Consider the following 19,144-nt stretch of genomic DNA (forward strand, 5'->3'; position numbering starts at 1 on the left):
ACTGTGTGGCTATCAAATTTAATATGGACAACTGCCCACTTTCTACAGTCCATCATTCAGCCTCAGCATGAGAAACCTCTGAAGAAGATGTCAGTGCTGCAAATAAACTGTGGGGTGCTTAGAAATCTTTATAGACTGCAGTGGGAAAAAGTACACCTTTTATGATGCCTTTCAAACCCAATATGCATGACTGTGGTACATCCAGTCCTTCTTTTAGGGGCAAAAGGACTGACCTAGCATTATACCTGGATTTTGCAATGCATTTGTTCTCCACACAGAAAGGGCATTGGATGAACCCACATTATTAATTTCATCCTAAGAATTTAAGCACTATTTAAATGAGGTTTCAGAACTCACAGATGAATGAGAAAGCAGGAATACGATGTTCTTACTTTATATGTGCAGTGGGAAGCATAGCAGTCAAAGTCCTCAGAGAGAAAGGAGTTTGTTCCAATGCTGAAACCACAGATGCACCTAAGTCTCTTTCTGCAGTTGTAGCCATGCAGAAAATGCAACCTATCATAGGTTTAACTGTACCAGAAGGTTGCCTTAAATTATGGCTGGAATGTGTGGTGTTCGGTTGGTCCTTGCCACAGTCTGCCATAAACAAACAACAAACCAACTTAACAAAAGAAATATCTATTTTTACAGCACATGCTACTAAAAACATATGGAAAGAGGCACAGTATCCTCAATTTTTCTGTCATTTGAAACAAATAGAATGGCGTAAGCTGTGTTGTAGTATGTTCTCCTATAAAAGCACTGCTTTGTGAAATAAAAACTGAAGTTTAAATAGTTCGAAGGATCCGTTTTCCTCCTGCAAACAAAACTAGCACATTCCTATGTTAGTTGGAAATTATTCAGTTGTAGAATGTCAAAGCTTTGAAGCTTTGAAGATTTCAATTCATTAAAAATTGTTACGCTGCTGGTTGACAAAAGAACGAGGTAAGGCTTCCAGTTTATCAAGCTAAGTATAAACTTAAGGATTTTCAAGTGTATTTGCTGACTTACTATGAAGAATAAAGTCTATTTATAACATCAGATGCAGTTACCATCAAGTGCTCTGTCAACAAAATCTTCAAATAACAGTCTACACTGACAATGAAGTGAACAAAGATGGGCATAACTATACACAGGAAAGTCAATATCCAAAAATAAATAAACCCTCAACTACTCTGAAAGAGGAAAATAGTACTCTTTCTGTGGCTAGCAGTTGAAAAACCTGAACACATACGTATTTCACTAAATATACAGTAAAAAACATAAAAAGGTTTGTACCAAGATATATTGCTATGCTGGAATGAGATAGATGGTGAAAACGGGATAGAGTGCACCTCTTAAATCTACCCATATACATCAGGATTCTGAAGACTATGAAATACATTCAGGTGAACGGATAATGTCAGGTGTTTTTTTCCCTTTCTACTCTTTTCCCCTAAAGAAAGATTTCGTTGAAAAACACTTTCCAGTGTGAACAAAAACTGGGAAAATTCCTAGACAAAGAGTCTTGTGACAGTATACAAAAGGCTTGATTTAAAACTTAATTACACAGCCAGACATGTAATTGCAGTGTTACTGTCAGGATGGATATATAATTGTGACCAAGAGATAACATTGCCAGGTTAGTTTGCTAGAATACCTCATTAACCAGCAAAATGCCATTCCAGATTAAACAAATAATTATTTTGGATGGTGCTACACAGCTGAAGAAGAAAAGCTCAATGCAGCCAGGTACTAGTTACAGGAAATATCTAAAAAAATGCAAAAAAAAAATGTTTTGTGAGGACTGAAGGAGAGACAGACATGGAAAATGAATGAACACAGATGAAATCTAAGAAGCAAGGCTCATGTTTTAGAATAGCCAAGGAAAGAGACAACAAGAAACTATTAGCTGTGTGACGATTCATACTGAAGAAATTGAGAGAATACTAATAGAAATACTTCTTCATATGCTGTCAAGTAGATAACCAGTGGCCATTTTTCCACTTAAAAAAGTTGCAGTCATGAGATATTATTACTCAAAAAGGTAAATTCTGGCACATCAGAAAAAAGCGCACCACTGTATGTAAGATAAGCGCACTAAGGGCTGTGTCTGATCCAAGAATCCCCCTCCCATTCCCACTCACTACAGATCCACATCCACAAAGAAAGACTGCTCTGAAGAGATAAGTGAATATACGTAGCCCTGAGGCTCAAGAGAGAATAATGAAGTGATTGATCACAGCTGCTGAAAATGAAGCCAAACTCATCTCAATGTGAAAGGGGATGCAGAGGTAACTCTTTTAGATAGATATGCTATCCCAAAAAAGCATTTCAGTTGTCTGCATAACTACCTGTCCCTTACAGAAATGCAGGTCCAGAACTAAAAAAAACTAGTTTCAGGTGTTCAAAATAGCATAGCTTCTATAAGCTATTATATTTGCTTATATACTGTGATCCTTTTATCTTTCCATCCATGCACCTCCAAGAGGTACTCAGCATACTGTTCTATGCTTTTCTGTAGATCCCAGCTATTCCCTCAGCAAGTGACTGCCTGCTCAACTTTTAACTACAGTTAGTTGCTGATGAAGTAGCAATGCAACAGCACAAACATATGACAAGCCAGCAGAGCTGAGCTATGCTGCCTGCCTGAAGCCTTGTCCTCCAGACCTGTCCAACAAACAGCTCACCCTGTTGGGCTCAGAGGAAGGAGTGTGTTCCCCATTGCAGAGCTTTCCAGACAGCTTTATGTGAGCCAAGTAATGAACCACATAATGGCTCAGCTTTGTACCAAGATTGCAAGTCCTCAGGACTAATCCCTGCCAGGCTTTCTCCATTTGAACTTTACTTGACCTGACTGCAGCTTTTATTACGTTGTTTTGCTGTAGCAGCAATTTTTGTAATTGACCAGGTGTCTATGGTAATTTGTTATGACCATAGTTTGTACGAATGGCAGTATCAAGCAGTTGTTCTGTGTAGAGTGAGGTATTTAATGCCACTAAAATGATGAAGTGTAGGCCTGATACAACAGCAGTGGCCTACAGAAGTGAAGAAGTAGTTCAGTGCAGGCTCAAAAGAGATAAGAGATGGGCAACTGGTTTGGAAATGGAGACCATGATTATAACAACAGACGAGTACTGGGAGGGTGCATATGTGATTAAAACTAACATCAGGTTTAAAATCAAACAACCACAAAGACTTCTGAAGAGAGCTATGGTCTTCAGATCTTTCTCTCTCTAGCCTCAACCCACACATTCCTTTCTGATGACCAGGGAATGCTCAGAGTCATGGTGGTAAGCATATTTTGGATAACAAAATTGATATCTATATGTTATCTGTATTGCAATTGCTATACTTTGTTCAGTATAGACTCTAATAGTGATTTGAGTGCATTGCTGCATCACTGTGCTAAACCAAAATCCTCCATAATTGCAAGTACCTTCAAATTAATAAAGTTCTATAGTGTATATTAAGCCCTCAATATATAGAATATCCAGAAGAACATGGCTAGAGAGTACTGCTCATAATAAGGTTTCAACAGCAACAACAGAAAGATATCCTAGAAGAGAGGTTTCCAAATGTAAGTAGCTAAAACCTTATCTCATCTACCCCTTCAAAAATAAATAAAACTTTCAACAAAGTGTTTAAGAAGAAAAACAGGAGAAAAAACTCTCTTGAGCCACAGAATGTGGATTTGCTGTTTGCATAGAAGAGGAAAGTGTCTGCACAGAGTATCAGTAAACACGTGCAAAGAACTGTGGCTGCACTCTTACATGTTATAGGTTATGCACGTAAAACCTCCCTAAAACAAAGGGAGCCATCTTTGACCAAACCTACAATTTTATCTTGAGGAAGAGAATTTATGAATTAAGCAATTAATTTTTCTAGAATTTTAAAAATAATTGAAGATACTTAGTAAAATTTCAAGTCTTTTTTTAGCCTTTTACCCATCCAAAATGTAAAGACTCTGATCAAGGGTATCTACAGAAGAAGTTTCTGTCACTGTAAATTTTAAAGGTACACTTCATTTCCACCACAAAGGAGGAAAAAGGTAAGCATATATCAAATATTGTTAGATTAGTTTATTGTGTTATTTAAAACATTTTAATATAACTCATAGATAAACTTATTTGGGTAGTGATGCAGCTTAACTCTCAGATAAACATTCATTACAAGTTCAAACTTTGCTTAGGATGTGTTGAGTTCTGGTTTCTAACACGTGGGGATAAACAGAATTGTATCATTTGATCAAAGTATAACATGCATAGTATTCAACTACACATTAAGTATTTTTTTTTTCTTAGAGTACAAAAGATTTAAATTGCCCACAGAAAGATACATTTCCATAGCTCCATTTAGCAGTAAATGCATCCAAGAGTAAAAAACACACAGAAACAGATGGAAAAGCACAATAGAATTACTCAAGTTTTCAAAACGACAAAAAGAATCAAAAATCACCGAAACAATGATGAAAATTTAATTGCCTTCAAAAATCTTTCACAAAGCTCTAGTTACAAAAGCAGGCTGCCTGAAAAGTATTGGCAAGACAAGTGGAAGAGGGATCACTGTGGAATCCAGAGAATGCTTTTATTGTTTCATTTCTAAAGAAAACAAAACAGAAAAAAAAAAAAAAAAGAAGGAATAAAACCAATTACTAACCAAAGCATTCAGTGTTTTAATAGCACTTTATTTTCTCTCTAGAATAGGTAAGCTGTTTTGAAAAAGCCACGGGCCTCAGAAACTCTTTTGTTATGCAAATAAACGTAGCTGTCGATTGATCTTGCTTAATTCAAGCAATTCAAGCTTTTCTCAAGCAGGAAAGGAATACTGAAAACAGGAAAATCAAATATACAGAAACACGACCTTGACAATTTCTAGATAAGGAAGTGGGGAAGGCACATCCAACTCTTCTCCCACTTTTCAAGATCTATGCATTTAAACATGGTCATCACGTTAGACTTTCTGAATCAGTCTAAAAACTACTAAAAGAAGCTGACCCATGATTTGAAGCATATTTTACAACAGCTTTGTTAAAAGACCAACCCTTGAAAACATCTAGACAAACTGATACAATACAATTCCTCAAAAAGGAAAAGAAAACACCATTCAACCTTCCTTGTCACAAAGCTGCTTTCTAATCTTTGGGGGGGTTATTTTCAACTTACTCAGCTAACTCATTACCTGCTCCTAAATATTTTAAGTTCACCTGGGTCCTCTCAAATGATTTCAAGTTAAAATTGAGAACCCATTCCACTACGCAGGTTAAAAGACATTAATTTAGATGTGAAAATGTTTTAGATTTTAAAAAGCCCCATGAATGACAATAGAAAGAAAAATCAGCAGCGTTAAACTGTTACAAATTTTATACATTAAAATTCCAATTCAGAATTTATTATTACTTTCTTAGGGTATCATTATTCCAAGCTCAAAACTCTTCTGCTAATGACAAAAAGAGTTGAGAGAGAAGTGCTGGTGGATCAGTAGAAATGTGTTCATATCCTGGCCGCAGGATAACAAAGAATATTTTTGTCTTTAACTGTGTTTTAAATTAGCATTAGACTGAACTGCCACTAAGTGTTATCCTACCCAGCTTCTCTAAAAATTATTGGCTCAAAATTACTAAAATTTTGAACACTTCCAAAGTTAAAATAGAAAATATGTAACTGCAATTTTATTCTCATAATCAGCATTTCCTTCCTTCTCTTCAAAGATGATTTTGCTGGGAGATTAAATTGATATTCTGTCAAAATTGTTCCATCACACTAAATTTTCATAGAAGACTTTCCAAACCTAGCTCATTCCCAACAATACACAAGGTATGTATTTTGGGTTATCACTCTTTTTTTTTTTTTTTTTTTTCCAGTGAAAGAGTTTTCACTTTCTTCATACTCGATCCACAGGTACAGTAGCTGTAGATGATGACTTACAGAATATAGGTTTCTGAAAAAGCCCACGAATTTATACACGGCTGTGTCACAGAGCTCTATGAAAACAGACCCAGATTAAATCAAGAACTCAAGAATCCTGTAGAGCAGAGCATAAAGTACATTTATGATTTTCTCCCTCACCAGCCACTGTAATCTCTCTTTACAAAACTCCAGTACTGGGAATCGCACATCTCAGAAACAATCCCATCAGCTTGAGAAAGCATCTGAGAAGCAATAGCTCTACTCACACAGCCTTGTATTTTAATAGCACGTTGGTTCATTCTGCACTCTTAGAATAATGCTATCCAACATACAAGCATTTGTAGTATTCAAAATATATAATGCAGTCAAGTTCCTGTTACAGTGTATTAATATCCAAAATAAATATATTAATGAAAAGAAAGATGATACAAGGAAGAGGCATCTCTTTGAAATATTTTAAAACCTCACTGGAAAAAAAGATAACTCTATAACTAAGGAGTTGAATATATTGGCACACTACTGAGAAGATGAAAAATTGTATATAAACTGAATATAATTAACCTGGGTCTGAAACAGAGATGCCAAAATACACAAAGGCAAAGATAGTGCCTGATGTGTGAGGATGAGGAAAATATGAATGTATCATAATTGAACCTATTTAGAAAAAATCCAGAGATCACTTCAGGTTATTACACTAATTATTGGTTCCTACAAGGAAACAATGAGATTTTATCTATATTGGTGAATATCACACAATATAGCATTCAGTTTAATCAGAAAAATAGCGGCAGAAATCATTCTGTGAACAGATTCACAGCTAAGTACTTGGACAACTGTATGAAATGCAGTGACTAAATGATTTCCTAAGCCTCTTCTGTCCTCATAACATTAGAAAACTAGCCTGGATTGAAACATGAACCTAAATTTATGATTTTCTGAAACCTCAAAGATGATATATAGATGTAGAAAGAACAATCTGACAGAGTGAAGAAAAGAAATGAAATCTTTCATCTTTTAGTGTCATTTTCATCTGTAGTTTTACTTGCAGATATAAAATGTGCATAACATACATACATTTGTCTCCAGGAAGTATGAATACCTAACAAATAAGTTCACAAAAGTCATGCACATATATTACCCTCATTTAAGAATGACACACGTTACAAAGTAATAATGACTACATGTTGTGTGTGCTTTTAGACTAGTTTTAACTGAAATTTCTGTAGAAAACAGTTTGATAATGATAATACTGGTTATTTTTTAAAAGTATCTTTCTTTAGACAAAAAATATGTTAGACTTATAAAGCTGGAACAAATTTAACAACTGAGATCACTCTTTTATCCTTGTTTTAACAGGAAAAGTTATCAGCAACCATCTCAAATCCAGAGACTTCTGTTTTCTCTGGAATCAGTACTGTGACTTAAAGAACATATTAATCAACCATTTCTTTAAACAGAGAGAGAAATGTTCCAACAGTGTAATAGACTAAAGGTTTTTGTTTTGTTTTTAAAGGCAAGTGAAGACAAGCACCTGAAAAATAGTAACTTGATTTGAAATAGGTAGATTTCAAAGCAATTCAGAAGAAATATTAAATGTTACACAACTTCTTTGCATAAGCTTTATAAAAGAGAGGAGAGCTGTTCTCTGGAAAGGCAACTGCTCAGATGGTGAAAAAACTGACCATGAGTCACAAAATCTAACAGAAATGTATGATACTATTTCTGCATTAAACAAAATCGTCAGTGCGTCAAGAGCTCTCTCGCTCTTAGGAAATGATTTTATCTCATGTTCTCCAAGCATTTTCACTAAAAAAACAACTCTGCCAGAACAGCCTTTACTAGATCACTGTCACTACATCCATCCTCAGCTTCCAGGAGAGCTGTTTCTGCATGCCAAGAACTGAACTACTGTGAACCACGTATATAGATTCCCAATAAAAGCATCAGCTTTACTATGTATTTACTCAAAAGGCTCTCCAGCAGCTATTTCTACCTTCAAAAAACAGCATTATGAACAGCTCTCTTCCCAAGAACCTTTTAACACTGAGTAGGATCAAAAGTGTCTTGCACAGATGCGAATTCTTAATCAAAAACATACAGCATTTTTTGCAGAAGAAACATTATGGATGCAATAGGAGAAATTTGTGTCCTCAGAAATCATGATTTCTGTTTGTTGGAGAATTTTTCCAATATTTACAGGTACAAAAGTAGATGACAATCAGTGAAAGAAAAAGCAGCTTTCACTTTAGAGAAGTTGATAACTCCTCCTCCTGATGAGGACAGCTTGAAAATATCAAAGGTAAAGTTCACTGTCTGGCATCCCTAGATTTCTTAACAATATGGTGTGTGATTCTGACGTCACCTCCAGCAGTGCCTATGACCTGGAAGAAGCTTGAAACAAGAAAAAAACCTGGGTTTACACCCCTTATCCTTTACTTCTTCTCAATTTCACTTCAAAGGTCTGAAACATGAGATTATTCAGTATGCCTGAGAAGGTGTTAAGCAAAAACAAAATGTCTAATATATTAAAGCAAGTAGTTTAGGATTCCTTAAAATAAACATAACTCCTCAGCAACAAAATAGAGGCTTCCACTTCTATTTTGTCAAAAATCCCCATCTTGAAAAGCATGTAGCTAAATTCATAACAGTTTGAGTGCCACTGCCATGTTAAAGGCAAAATTGTTTTTAGATCCCATAAATCTGTTCCTCAAAGTAAGATACAGCACATAGATCTTCAAATGCAAAGCTTCAGATTTTTCCAATGAATCATTTATGTTTCACATAAAAATTAAAAGAAACAAATGTCACATCTATGACTTCTCTGTGCCTTCTTCCATATATCCTGCCCTCTTCGAAGAAAAAAATGCTCATTACAGTACTCAGTATCATAAATCTCAGTTGACTCTCATGCAGTCACACAACATGCAAACAACAGGCAATTCTCAGAACTTCAAGTTTCCTTCTGGGCTACAGTGAATAATAAAGAAAAGACCCATACTAAGTAGTGATACCATTCATTCATTCATCCTTCTAAAAAGCAAGGGCTAGACATCTCAACAGGCAGATAGAAACTTAATCTATTTCCCTAATGCTGAATTGATGTAATACATTTCATCTGCTTTAAGTATGGCAGGAGCAGCCTAGAATTGTTCCAACAAAACTATCTAATAGAAGCCTATCAAAACATACAATATTACGAGGAACAGAAAACAGAAATAGAAAGCCAAATCAATTTGCTATTTCAAACCTTTACTACAAAGTAAATTAAATTACATGGCTTTCCCAGCAGCATGGCTGAACATAAACATGTGTCATAAACTGACTTTCCTGAAGTCACCATATATTCTGAGGAATGCATTGAGATACTCCCCAAAATTAGTCTAACTTTTAAGCTTAGTACTTTATGAAAGTATCTTAGTACACAGATCACCTGTCAAGAAACAAATGCACTGGAGAGAACACCAATGAAGTTTTTGGATTTTTACCCTGTATCACAATGACACAATTGATTACCTTTTTAGACAGCAATAGCATAGGTTAGCTGGTTATTCATAGGAATCACAAATAAATTTGCTGATCTTTTCCATTTAAAATCCTTTTTGGTTTGTGGTTTCATTGCCAAGTTCCTCTAGTACATTCATAAATATTCATAAATATTCAAAATTCATAATTTCATAATTTTTTTGTGTGTAGGGGAGGATATTTTTTTTTATTTTTGTGCAGTTTCAAATTACATGACTAAGCACATTCTAGCAGAATGATCACAAAATTCAGCAACAGAAAAGCAACTTCTCACTACTCAATACAGTGTTTCCAACAGATAAGTACACGCATCTACCAATTCCATGCCCATGTATATTTTTTCAACATCAGAAAGCCAATAGCTAAGAGAGATACTTTTTATGGTAACAATATAGAAACACGGTCTGAAACACCTGTCTGAAGTCAAAACAATGATTCAAGCTCAGTCAACACTACTGTCCTGGAAGAAAAAATGCAAACACTTAATCTGTGGGTAAATCTGATACAACATCGTGCCATAAATACTAAAACACAACTCCATTTTACTACCTTTCTTTCTTGCACTCATCTTTTCAAAAACTGAAAATACGAATAACCTCTAACACACCCAAAGGAGAGAACTGATACATAGCAAACAAAACAATAAGCACAAGATCACTTGTTGTTTTTTTTTTTCGTTTTTTTTTTAAATGCCCAACGATGCAACAGCTATTATTGCAATGGCATTAGACATCATAAACCAAATTCATGTTAATTTCACTAACGAAGCAGTGAACATCTTACGCTGCTAAGATCACTACTTTATAATGGGAGGAACAACCAAGATGCTTAGAGGAAGAAGAAATCTGACCAAAAACAACCATTTATGTCTCTTTCCAGGATACCTGCTGCTACAGCTGAAGCGAATGAAGCAGCAGTGGAGACTAGGTGTTTTTACAAAGCAAATACAAACCATCTCTTGAGGAATAAAGCGAAATCTAAGACAATCAACCCACCAAAATTAACATAAAAACATCCCAAACTGTCTTTTTAGAATCATGCAGAGTGTCACTCAAAAGGTCTTTTTCCTTCTAATATTGCTAATGCTTCTGATGTTAACTCCAAGGCCAAAAGCTTCTATCTTTGCCCAATTTTGCTCTACGATAATCTCATTCCATACTGTGCATACAATAGGAATAAAAACAAGCATATGATGAACTTTAAAATCTTGCTATACTTTAAATCTTTTAACTAAAATGACTGGAATAACTAACTTTTCTCAAAGCTACTATTTGTCAGTAGTTCTTAAACAGCACGATAGAACTCCACACACATAAGTCACCAACAAGAAAATGAGACATCTTTCAAAACTAATGTCCACAATAAAGACTAAATATGAAGGAGGAAATCAACACTTTAATTTCACTGAAGCTATTCCTAGGACAGTACATGGAAGCATACTGACACAGATAAATATTTTGTGCTCTTTACAACTTGCATCTGCTAATGAAATTATTCATGTACTGCCTACTAAACCTTGGTAAAACCACCAAATCATAATATTCTCTTCTAACACGCAAACATAGTTCTGGCATACCTGTTCTTTAACTGATGCTAGAATGGCAGACGTTGTCTCAGTTTCAGAGCCATCACCGTTGGATGTGTTCAGCACAGGACTGAGGGAGCTTGTCTTATCAGAAGACGAGGGCTGGTCTGGAACAGGCATAGCTTCTGCAGTTTATGGAGAAACAACAACAACAAAAAAAAAGATTTATTTTAGAGTATGAATAATTTTTAAAATTCATTTCAAAGCAAAATATATCTCCCAGTCTTACTCTAAAATATGCACCACAGCACATTTGGAGAGGATTCAAATCATTTACAGCTGTGATTTTCATAAAGTATTCCAGTGGCAGCATCCAACACTAAATTACAGTACCATGAAAATAATGAATCATGAAGTGCTTTGCAAACAGTAAACCAACTGATAATACAAGAGAAATAGAACAATTCCAGTGCTGGCTTCCTAATTCAATTGACTATTTAGTATCTATTGTATTTTAAGCTTGGTGACTATGCTTTTATTCCAGTCTACAGGGTGATTTAGAAAATATTTTATCAGAGTATTCTTGAAAAAAAAAAAAAACAAACAAAAAACTCAGCACACCAGTTGTTAGACATTTTTGAGATCTGTTACAAAACAAGACTTGTACTACTTGCAGGTATTACTAGTTTTCCTTCTTTGAAAAGGACAATGCATTTTTTTCTGGAGGCTAAGCTATATTGTAATACCTCCACTTAAACACCACAGCAATCACCATTCACATCAATGGCAAAACCTTATGCCTTGGCTCTGTCCCACTTTACTTAACTCAGGTTTTTATGAAGACAGATATTACTTATTTATTTATTTTAATGGAAAGAAATGCGAAGTTTGAAGAGAAGTTAAGGGGACTTGGCTAACAGCAACATGCAAAATTCAGGTCACAGAGTAAAAATCAGCACATCGCCCTGACAGGGAAAGCAGGGCTCTAAAAGAAGGGAGATTACATTCTATAGAAGTTTGGATCTAAGTTTCAGTACTGCCCAGGAACACTCATTCAGTCTAGATGGGAAGTCTTTTTCAAAAGCTTCCTGAAGCTCAGAAGATTAGCTTTCTTACATACAGTAAAAACATAAAAAAGCAGATTATTCATAAAAAAAGGTCAGTTATTCTCCAAAGTGAAATTTCCATATATTTCAGGCTAGATTAGTTGACATGTTGAAGCGCAAGATTACTATCATAAAATATTACTTTTAATTAAAGCAGCTACATATTTTCATGTGACTCCCTTTTTGTAAGCAAATAAACAGAAGTGATAAAACTTCAAGTTAGCTCTGGTAACGTTCTTGCTCTAAGCGCTTAACTATTTGAAGTTAGTAGGTGTTTTAAAAAACGGAACAAAACAAGCCATTACTGGCTTGTAAAGTACCACCGAAAAAACTCATACAAATAACATAGAATTATATCAGAATCATACAATAGCCTGGGTTGGAAGGGACCTCAAGGATCATGAAGCTTCAACCCCCCCCAGTCGCAGGCAGGTTCGCCAACCTCTACATGTAATACTAGAACAGGCTGCCCAGGGCCCCATCCAATCTGGCCTTGAACAACTCCAAGGATGGGACATCCACAACCTCTCTGGGCAGCCTGTTCCAGCACCTCACCACTCTCATAAAGAACTCCCTGACATCCAACCTAAATATTCCCTCCTCCTTCTTAAAACCATTTCCCCTTGTCCTGCTATTATCCATCCTTACAAAGAGTTGGCTCCCCTCATCCTAATGCCCCACCATCCTGCATAACCCCAAAGGACAACTCTGCAGATCTGACCTTTTCCTATACGTTAACCAGAGGAAGTAAAACCCAACAAACTAAAAAAGACCGGAAGTCAGGAGTACCCTAGTCCCACTCCCAGCTCTTCAATGAATTGCCATTTGATGCCCAGTTTCTCTCTTCGTCTAACAAACCAAAAGGAGTTGCCTGCTCTGCCCCCAGCTCCTTACCACAGCACATTCATGACTGAGCCTGGCTGGGAAGAAGCAAACACCACCTGAAGGCTCCTGTCTACAGTCAGAGATACACTCGTTCTGTACTGCAGCAATCCATACTGGCCAAGATTTAACTGGCAGAGTTTTTCGTGGGGAGGAAAGGAAAACCTGGTAACCTGTGTGGGAAGAGCTCACCCATCACCTCACCAAAGGGAAAGAGTATAACATGGAAGAAGAATCATAGAATTTTTCAGGTTGGAAAAGGCCTTAAAGATCATCAAGTCCAACCACAACCTAACCATACCTCCCTAACTCTAACAACCCTCCACTAAATCCTGAGCACCACATCCAAACGTTTTTAAACACATCCAGGGATGGTTACTCAACCACCTCCCTGGGGAGCCTATTCCAGTGCTTAAAAGCCCTTTCTGTAAAGAAGTTTTTCCTGATATCCAATCTAAGCTTACCCTGGCACAACTTGAGGCCATTACCCTTTGTCCTGTCACCTGTCACCAGTGAGAAGAGACCAACCCTGCTCTCGCTGCAATCACCTTTCAGGTATTTGAGGAGAGCAATAACATCTCCCCTCAGCCTCCTTTTCCCCAAACAGCCCCAGTTCCTTCAGTCTCTCCTCATAGGGCATATTCTCTATGCCTTTCACATGCCTTGTTGCCTTTCTTTGGACCTGCTCCAGCACCTCAATGGCCCTTCTGTACTGAGGTGCCCAAAACTGAACACAGTACTCGAGGTGAGGCCTCACCAATGCCAAGTATAGGGGCTGGATTACTTTCCCAGTCCTGTTCACCACACCATTCCTGATACAAGTGAGGATGCCAGTGGCCTTCTTGGCCACCTGGGTACACTGCTGGCTCATACTCAGCCAACTGTCATCAGGATGGGCAGAGACATGCCTTGTGTTCATTCAGTTGGATGGGGGGAGATAAGTCTTTTCCTTGTGTTCATTTAATTGCTTGTTTTCTTAGTTTCTCAATACTAGAATCAATAATTTTAGATTTATGTTAATTGGAAATATATCTAATTAAGCATAATTCCTGAACTCAAGGCTGTTTTTTGTCCATGAGACTGTCTGAGAGCAAATCCAAATGAGGCCCACTGAGGTACAGTTGTTTCCTATTGCTGTTAGGTTCTCTATGCTCATAATGAGTAATATCAGTATGACACACTGCCTCTTGCTATCCCAAACTTGTTTTGGAACTGCATTAAACTTATTATATTTTAATTTTCAGACGCTTTTTGTAAACACTTTTTTTCAATAAAAAGGCATGGTATATCGCTACAGCACTATTTGAAATTCTGCAAAAATCAATTTAAATAGAAAACAAATCTGATAACGCAACCAACTGTATTTGCTTCAATAAAATAGGCTCAATATCTGGACTGAGCAATGCTAATATTCTACAGTCAACTCATGCATCCCATGATTTTTGGCTTTTTCTTGTTGTTTGTCTTTTGTCCTTTAATATATAGCTTAAAATGATGAGTAAAAAAAAAAGGCATTCTGCCTAAAATATTTCTTCTGGACAAAATACAATTTCTATCTCATTAGTTCAGTTTATTATTACAATTACTTGAGGGTGCAAGATTGTAACAAATTGCATTTAATAACATGACATTGAATCTCAGCGTGACTTTAGCCAGCTGAGCCTTTAATGTAATGCGCTTCAATGTTTTTGCATTATGCAAATTCATATGAGAAAAATCATATACAAAGAAAACAGAGAATTGAGTTTGCAATATGACAGAGAAGTTACTGTACCGAAGGCAGTTATGTTCAAAAAGAATCATACATGAATCAGGAATAGTATTACTCAACACTAATGGAGCAGCCAGCATTTGAATTGAACTAGTCCATTTGATCAGATTAGGAATACATTTTAATTCAGTCTGGTCTTCAGTATAAGAAGTCAGGTACTCTCAAGTCCTAACAGGGCTTAAAACTGCTGGTACTTAAGAATTACAGAAGATGGGGCTGCAAGTTCCCCATCTCACTACAAAACTTCCCAATGATGCAGATTCTTTTTTTTTTTTTTCTAAGTCACTTGGAGCATCTGAAGCTTCCCATGGCCTCCTCTGTCTGTTCTGGGATTCTACCCACCTTACTTGCAGAAAGCTTGCTTTACTAGTTAACATGCTTTTCCCAATACAACCTCAGCATGCCCTGTACCATCCGAAACACACACAGAAATCAAATTACTTCATCACTAGCACACATGATCACAACATTCCTCTACTCTGGGCTCTCTTTTCTAGAAAAAGTTACTCCAATTATTTTCATCTTTCCTCACAAATTACACTTGATGATGTTAAGCTTTTAATGCAAGGGAGCTTAGCCCTAAATTCAAATGGAAAACTATAGCAAATAGAAGAAAAATAAAAATTAAGAAACATAACAGAGTACACCGTGGCTGCGTATATAACTATAACACAATCTGTTGTATTTGATTCCCACAGTTTCCTGCTATTTCATACGTGCGTCAGAGAAAAACAAATGAGATTCTGTAAGTCAGAGCATATACGTGCTCCTGAGAGAACCAAATTTAAATCTTAGATGATCATTCATAGATGAACAGGTAAAATACTACCAGCCTGCTGGGAACATATCGAAAGTTGGACATAAATAATTCATGTATTCCCATACTTAATAACACTGGCAAAATTCTATGTGGAGTTTATTTTTTTTTCTTCCCAGTTGTCTTTCTAAGAGAATCTGAAAAATGTGCCTCATTTTGGGGAAAAAGAAGAAGTAAGGTTGTAGATACAAAATAAAATGTCCTCTCCCCTATGCCTGTGAGGTGAAGCCAGGGCAGCCTTGTGCCAGACACAGCCAGCTCCAAGGGCCCCACCACAAGGCACCATTGGGCGGCACAGGGAGATCTTGGGAAGGGCTAACATTTTATACTACATATCAATCCTTAGGTAAAACGAAGAAGTATATACGCTATTTATCCTCACATATGGAAACAGCAATGTCACATGCTATAGTTTCACTTGAAAATTTAATTTTGGAAGTGTAGTTTTACATGGACTTCAATCATACTGGACACAGACCTACAAGGGTGTAGCCATGAAGACATTACTGGCAAAGGTATTCTGGTGGCAGAATTCACTGATGACATTCTCACTCTTTGTCAGTTGCCGTGGCTGCATCACCTTTCAATGAACTTATTCTCCTCCACAACAGAAATGCCATGCCTCATTCAGCACATTTACACCGAAAAAGCCCTAGAACTGAAAAAGCTGCATGCTCTTCTGTAAACCAAGCAATTAATTCCTTTTCCAACTTTAACTGCATTGTTTTAACAGGTTCTGGTTCTTTTTAATGTATGTTTAGATAAGAAAAAATCCAGTTTAAAGAGGTAGATTTTTTAAAAATATTAGCTTGACATTCCTTTAAAGGTCACTTCGTTAATGTTGCTTGCATAGTCTACTGTTGCATTATTCCTTTCTGAGTAGAATATACAGATATGTTAAAATAGCTCCAGAAAGTCTGAAAGCCTATGGAGAAAGAAGAACTACCAATTATGCTGGCAGTTGCATTTTATCAGTGGAATCAGAAAATCCAAATAAGTTTCTTTAATTAAAAGGTATTACGGTAAAGAATATGTACTCCCCAGTGGGTTTTCCCCATACAGTGAATCATTAATGAGCGAGAACATTCATCATAGAAGTGTAGGTCACGCGGTCTTACTGCACAGAAATCAAATTTGGCTCAAAGATCTAATCTGGAGAACCATAAAACGACATGGAAGTAGCCTTGGATAAGAACCAATCAATTAAAAACAATTCAATATGCAATTGTGCATCTAGAAATAATTTTTGCTTCCTATAACAACAATATCCTGTTACAGACTGCAGCATGACTACCATTTAATAACATGCATTTCAAATATTCCTGTTAGAATGTATATAAACAATAGCCAAAATAATCATTTCCACTAACTTAACACTAGTTAAGTCAATTCAACTATTTGAGACTTTGCTCAGTCTGCTTATCACATACATGTTACTGTTACAGGCTAACCAAGATGCTTTCACTGCTTGAGGATTTTGGCATTCAAGGAATTATCAGCAGAAAGATGACCTATTTGCACCCTTTTGGTAAAATCAAACTGGAGATGTGATCCACAACTGAGACAGCACTGACTCCAGGCAGCAATCTATGTACCTACTAATAATGCAATAAACTTTTCAGCATTATAGCTCAAATACTTACTGTTTCATCACATCTGTAACAAAAGTAAATCTTTCAGCTGTGTGACAGAGAAACAGGACAGGAAGTACATGAAGATGTGCCTTGCCTTCTCCTGCACACAGAACAACTGTAGATTCCTTCTACAGAGGGATCATTGTGTTCTGTCTTTGCTGGCAGTTTGATACAATTTGTCTCAGTAAGGATTATTAAAAAAAAAAAAAAAAAAAAAAAAAAAAAAGATTGCTAATCTCTTGAGTTCATGAATCAAGGGGGAAGAAAATCTGCCAGATCCTGGCAAATATCTCAAAGAAGAAAATTTCTTCTGATTGCTTAAGTAGTTTTCACAATATCCTAAATATCCTAAAGCACATACCTCCTATGTGGAAATTACTAAATGAGAAAACAGGTTAGTTAAAAAGGACATTATATTCTAAGCATCTTTGCAAAGACTTAAGCTCAATTAGGGGACAGGGATATGAGGGATAGAGTCAGTATTCTCTCCATTCTAGCTCATCACAGGGGCTTCCCAAAGAGCCGAGGCTCTATTTTCTTTCTGGGATTTTTCTTTGCTGGTAGATCCATCAAGTTCTTTATTAACTGAGAAAGGGACCCCCCCCCCTTTCTTCTCATGTGATGAACTGTTGTATTCTCAGTTAGTTTAACCACAGTATTTAATGTCTCCAAAATGGATGGGAAGGAATCCTCTGGTTTAAAATGGATGAAAAGCAATCTCCTGATTGCAGATTTCAGACAAAGTATAAATTCAGGTTCTGAAAACCATAAACTTTCCATTTTCCCCCTTCTCTTAACAAAATTGGTATAGAAGACATAAAAGACGTCACAGGAAATAATTAAAACAGCTATACTGTAAAACAAAGAGCTCTATCTGAAAATTTTCCTTAACAGCCTCCTTGTCTATCCTTCCTTAAAATCCTACAGATAAACATATAAAACCTGAAATGGAAATGACAAATATTGGCACATATGCAGGCAACATATATAAAATTCTCCTCCCTTCTCTTTCACAGATACCTGACTCAAAAAGGCATCTCCTGCAACAATCCAAAGATAACAGCTTGAAGTTTTTTCCTTAGAGACTTTCTACTCCTGCCAAAGCCTGATCAAAATATCTCCCATTCTCCAACAAAAAAGCAAAATGAATGATCTTATACTGACAGTAGTCAATATGAGGTCTCTTCCTAAGGCTGCATAAGATACTTTCACTGTCTGCATTAACAATGACAGAATGCCAGAAGCCAAACCTGAAGTCTTGCTTAGAGCTTCATCTATCTATGATGATTACAGATATTTTACTTCAATATGATCCTTGTAGGTACTGTTTGCTCATGTAACATCATAAAATAAGGTAGTTTTGTTTTATAATAATTTGAATTTCAAATATTTCAGGTCACTATCCAGCCTTTCTTCATAAATATCAAACAAAAATTCTCACAAAATTTCCAGTGATTTTAGCAGTATAACTCAGAAGGAGCACATGAGAGGAAAGCTTCAGCATTTGACCCAAAGGGCTTCTGAAAAAAAAGGCAAAGAAAAGATGCCCAATATATCAATGTATGTCACTTGCTTTTTTTTCTTTAACTTGAGTCAGCATCCATACGGGCTCTATAAATATTCAAATAATCAAACCCAGGAAGACTGACTACTCTCCAGTTAAATGCTCCCAACCCCTTTCTCTATTGACATATTATTGCAATTAAATGAATAATTAGGAGAGATAAAACACACAGGCTTGGAACATGTTCCAACATCATTGGCACTGAAACCACCTACTAAATCCATAAGAATTTTGCCATACCACTTAGCATACACCATTTGAAAACTGTGCAACCTCCTAAAAAATTTATGAAAATATTTCACAGCTGAAGTCAGCAATGTGATCACAAAGAAAAACCAACATAAAAATTCATACTCCTGCCAATATTTTACAGATCTCAGCATGAGAATTTACAATAATTGATTTCAGTTTTGCTGAAAAGTCTATTCACAAATC

At 36.2% G+C, this 19,144-nt stretch overlaps 1 protein-coding gene across 1 annotated transcript in view; it reads right to left on the reverse strand.

Annotated features, from left to right (window-relative positions):
- The window catches only part of CTNND2 (catenin delta 2), a gene marked incomplete at both ends in the record, with an annotated part of 505,693 nt that extends 494,578 nt beyond the window's left edge, over positions 1–11,115 (reverse strand). The window contains one exon of the mRNA XM_079533797.1: positions 10,987–11,115. Within this exon, the coding sequence (XP_079389923.1) occupies positions 10,987–11,115 (129 nt within the window). The remainder of the gene's footprint in view (positions 1–10,986) is intronic.
- Between the last annotated feature and the right edge of the window lie 8,029 nt (positions 11,116–19,144).

Source organism: Tetrao urogallus (assembly GCF_951394365.1).
Source record: "Tetrao urogallus genome assembly, chromosome: 3".
Lineage (NCBI taxonomy): Eukaryota > Metazoa > Chordata > Aves > Galliformes > Phasianidae > Tetrao > Tetrao urogallus.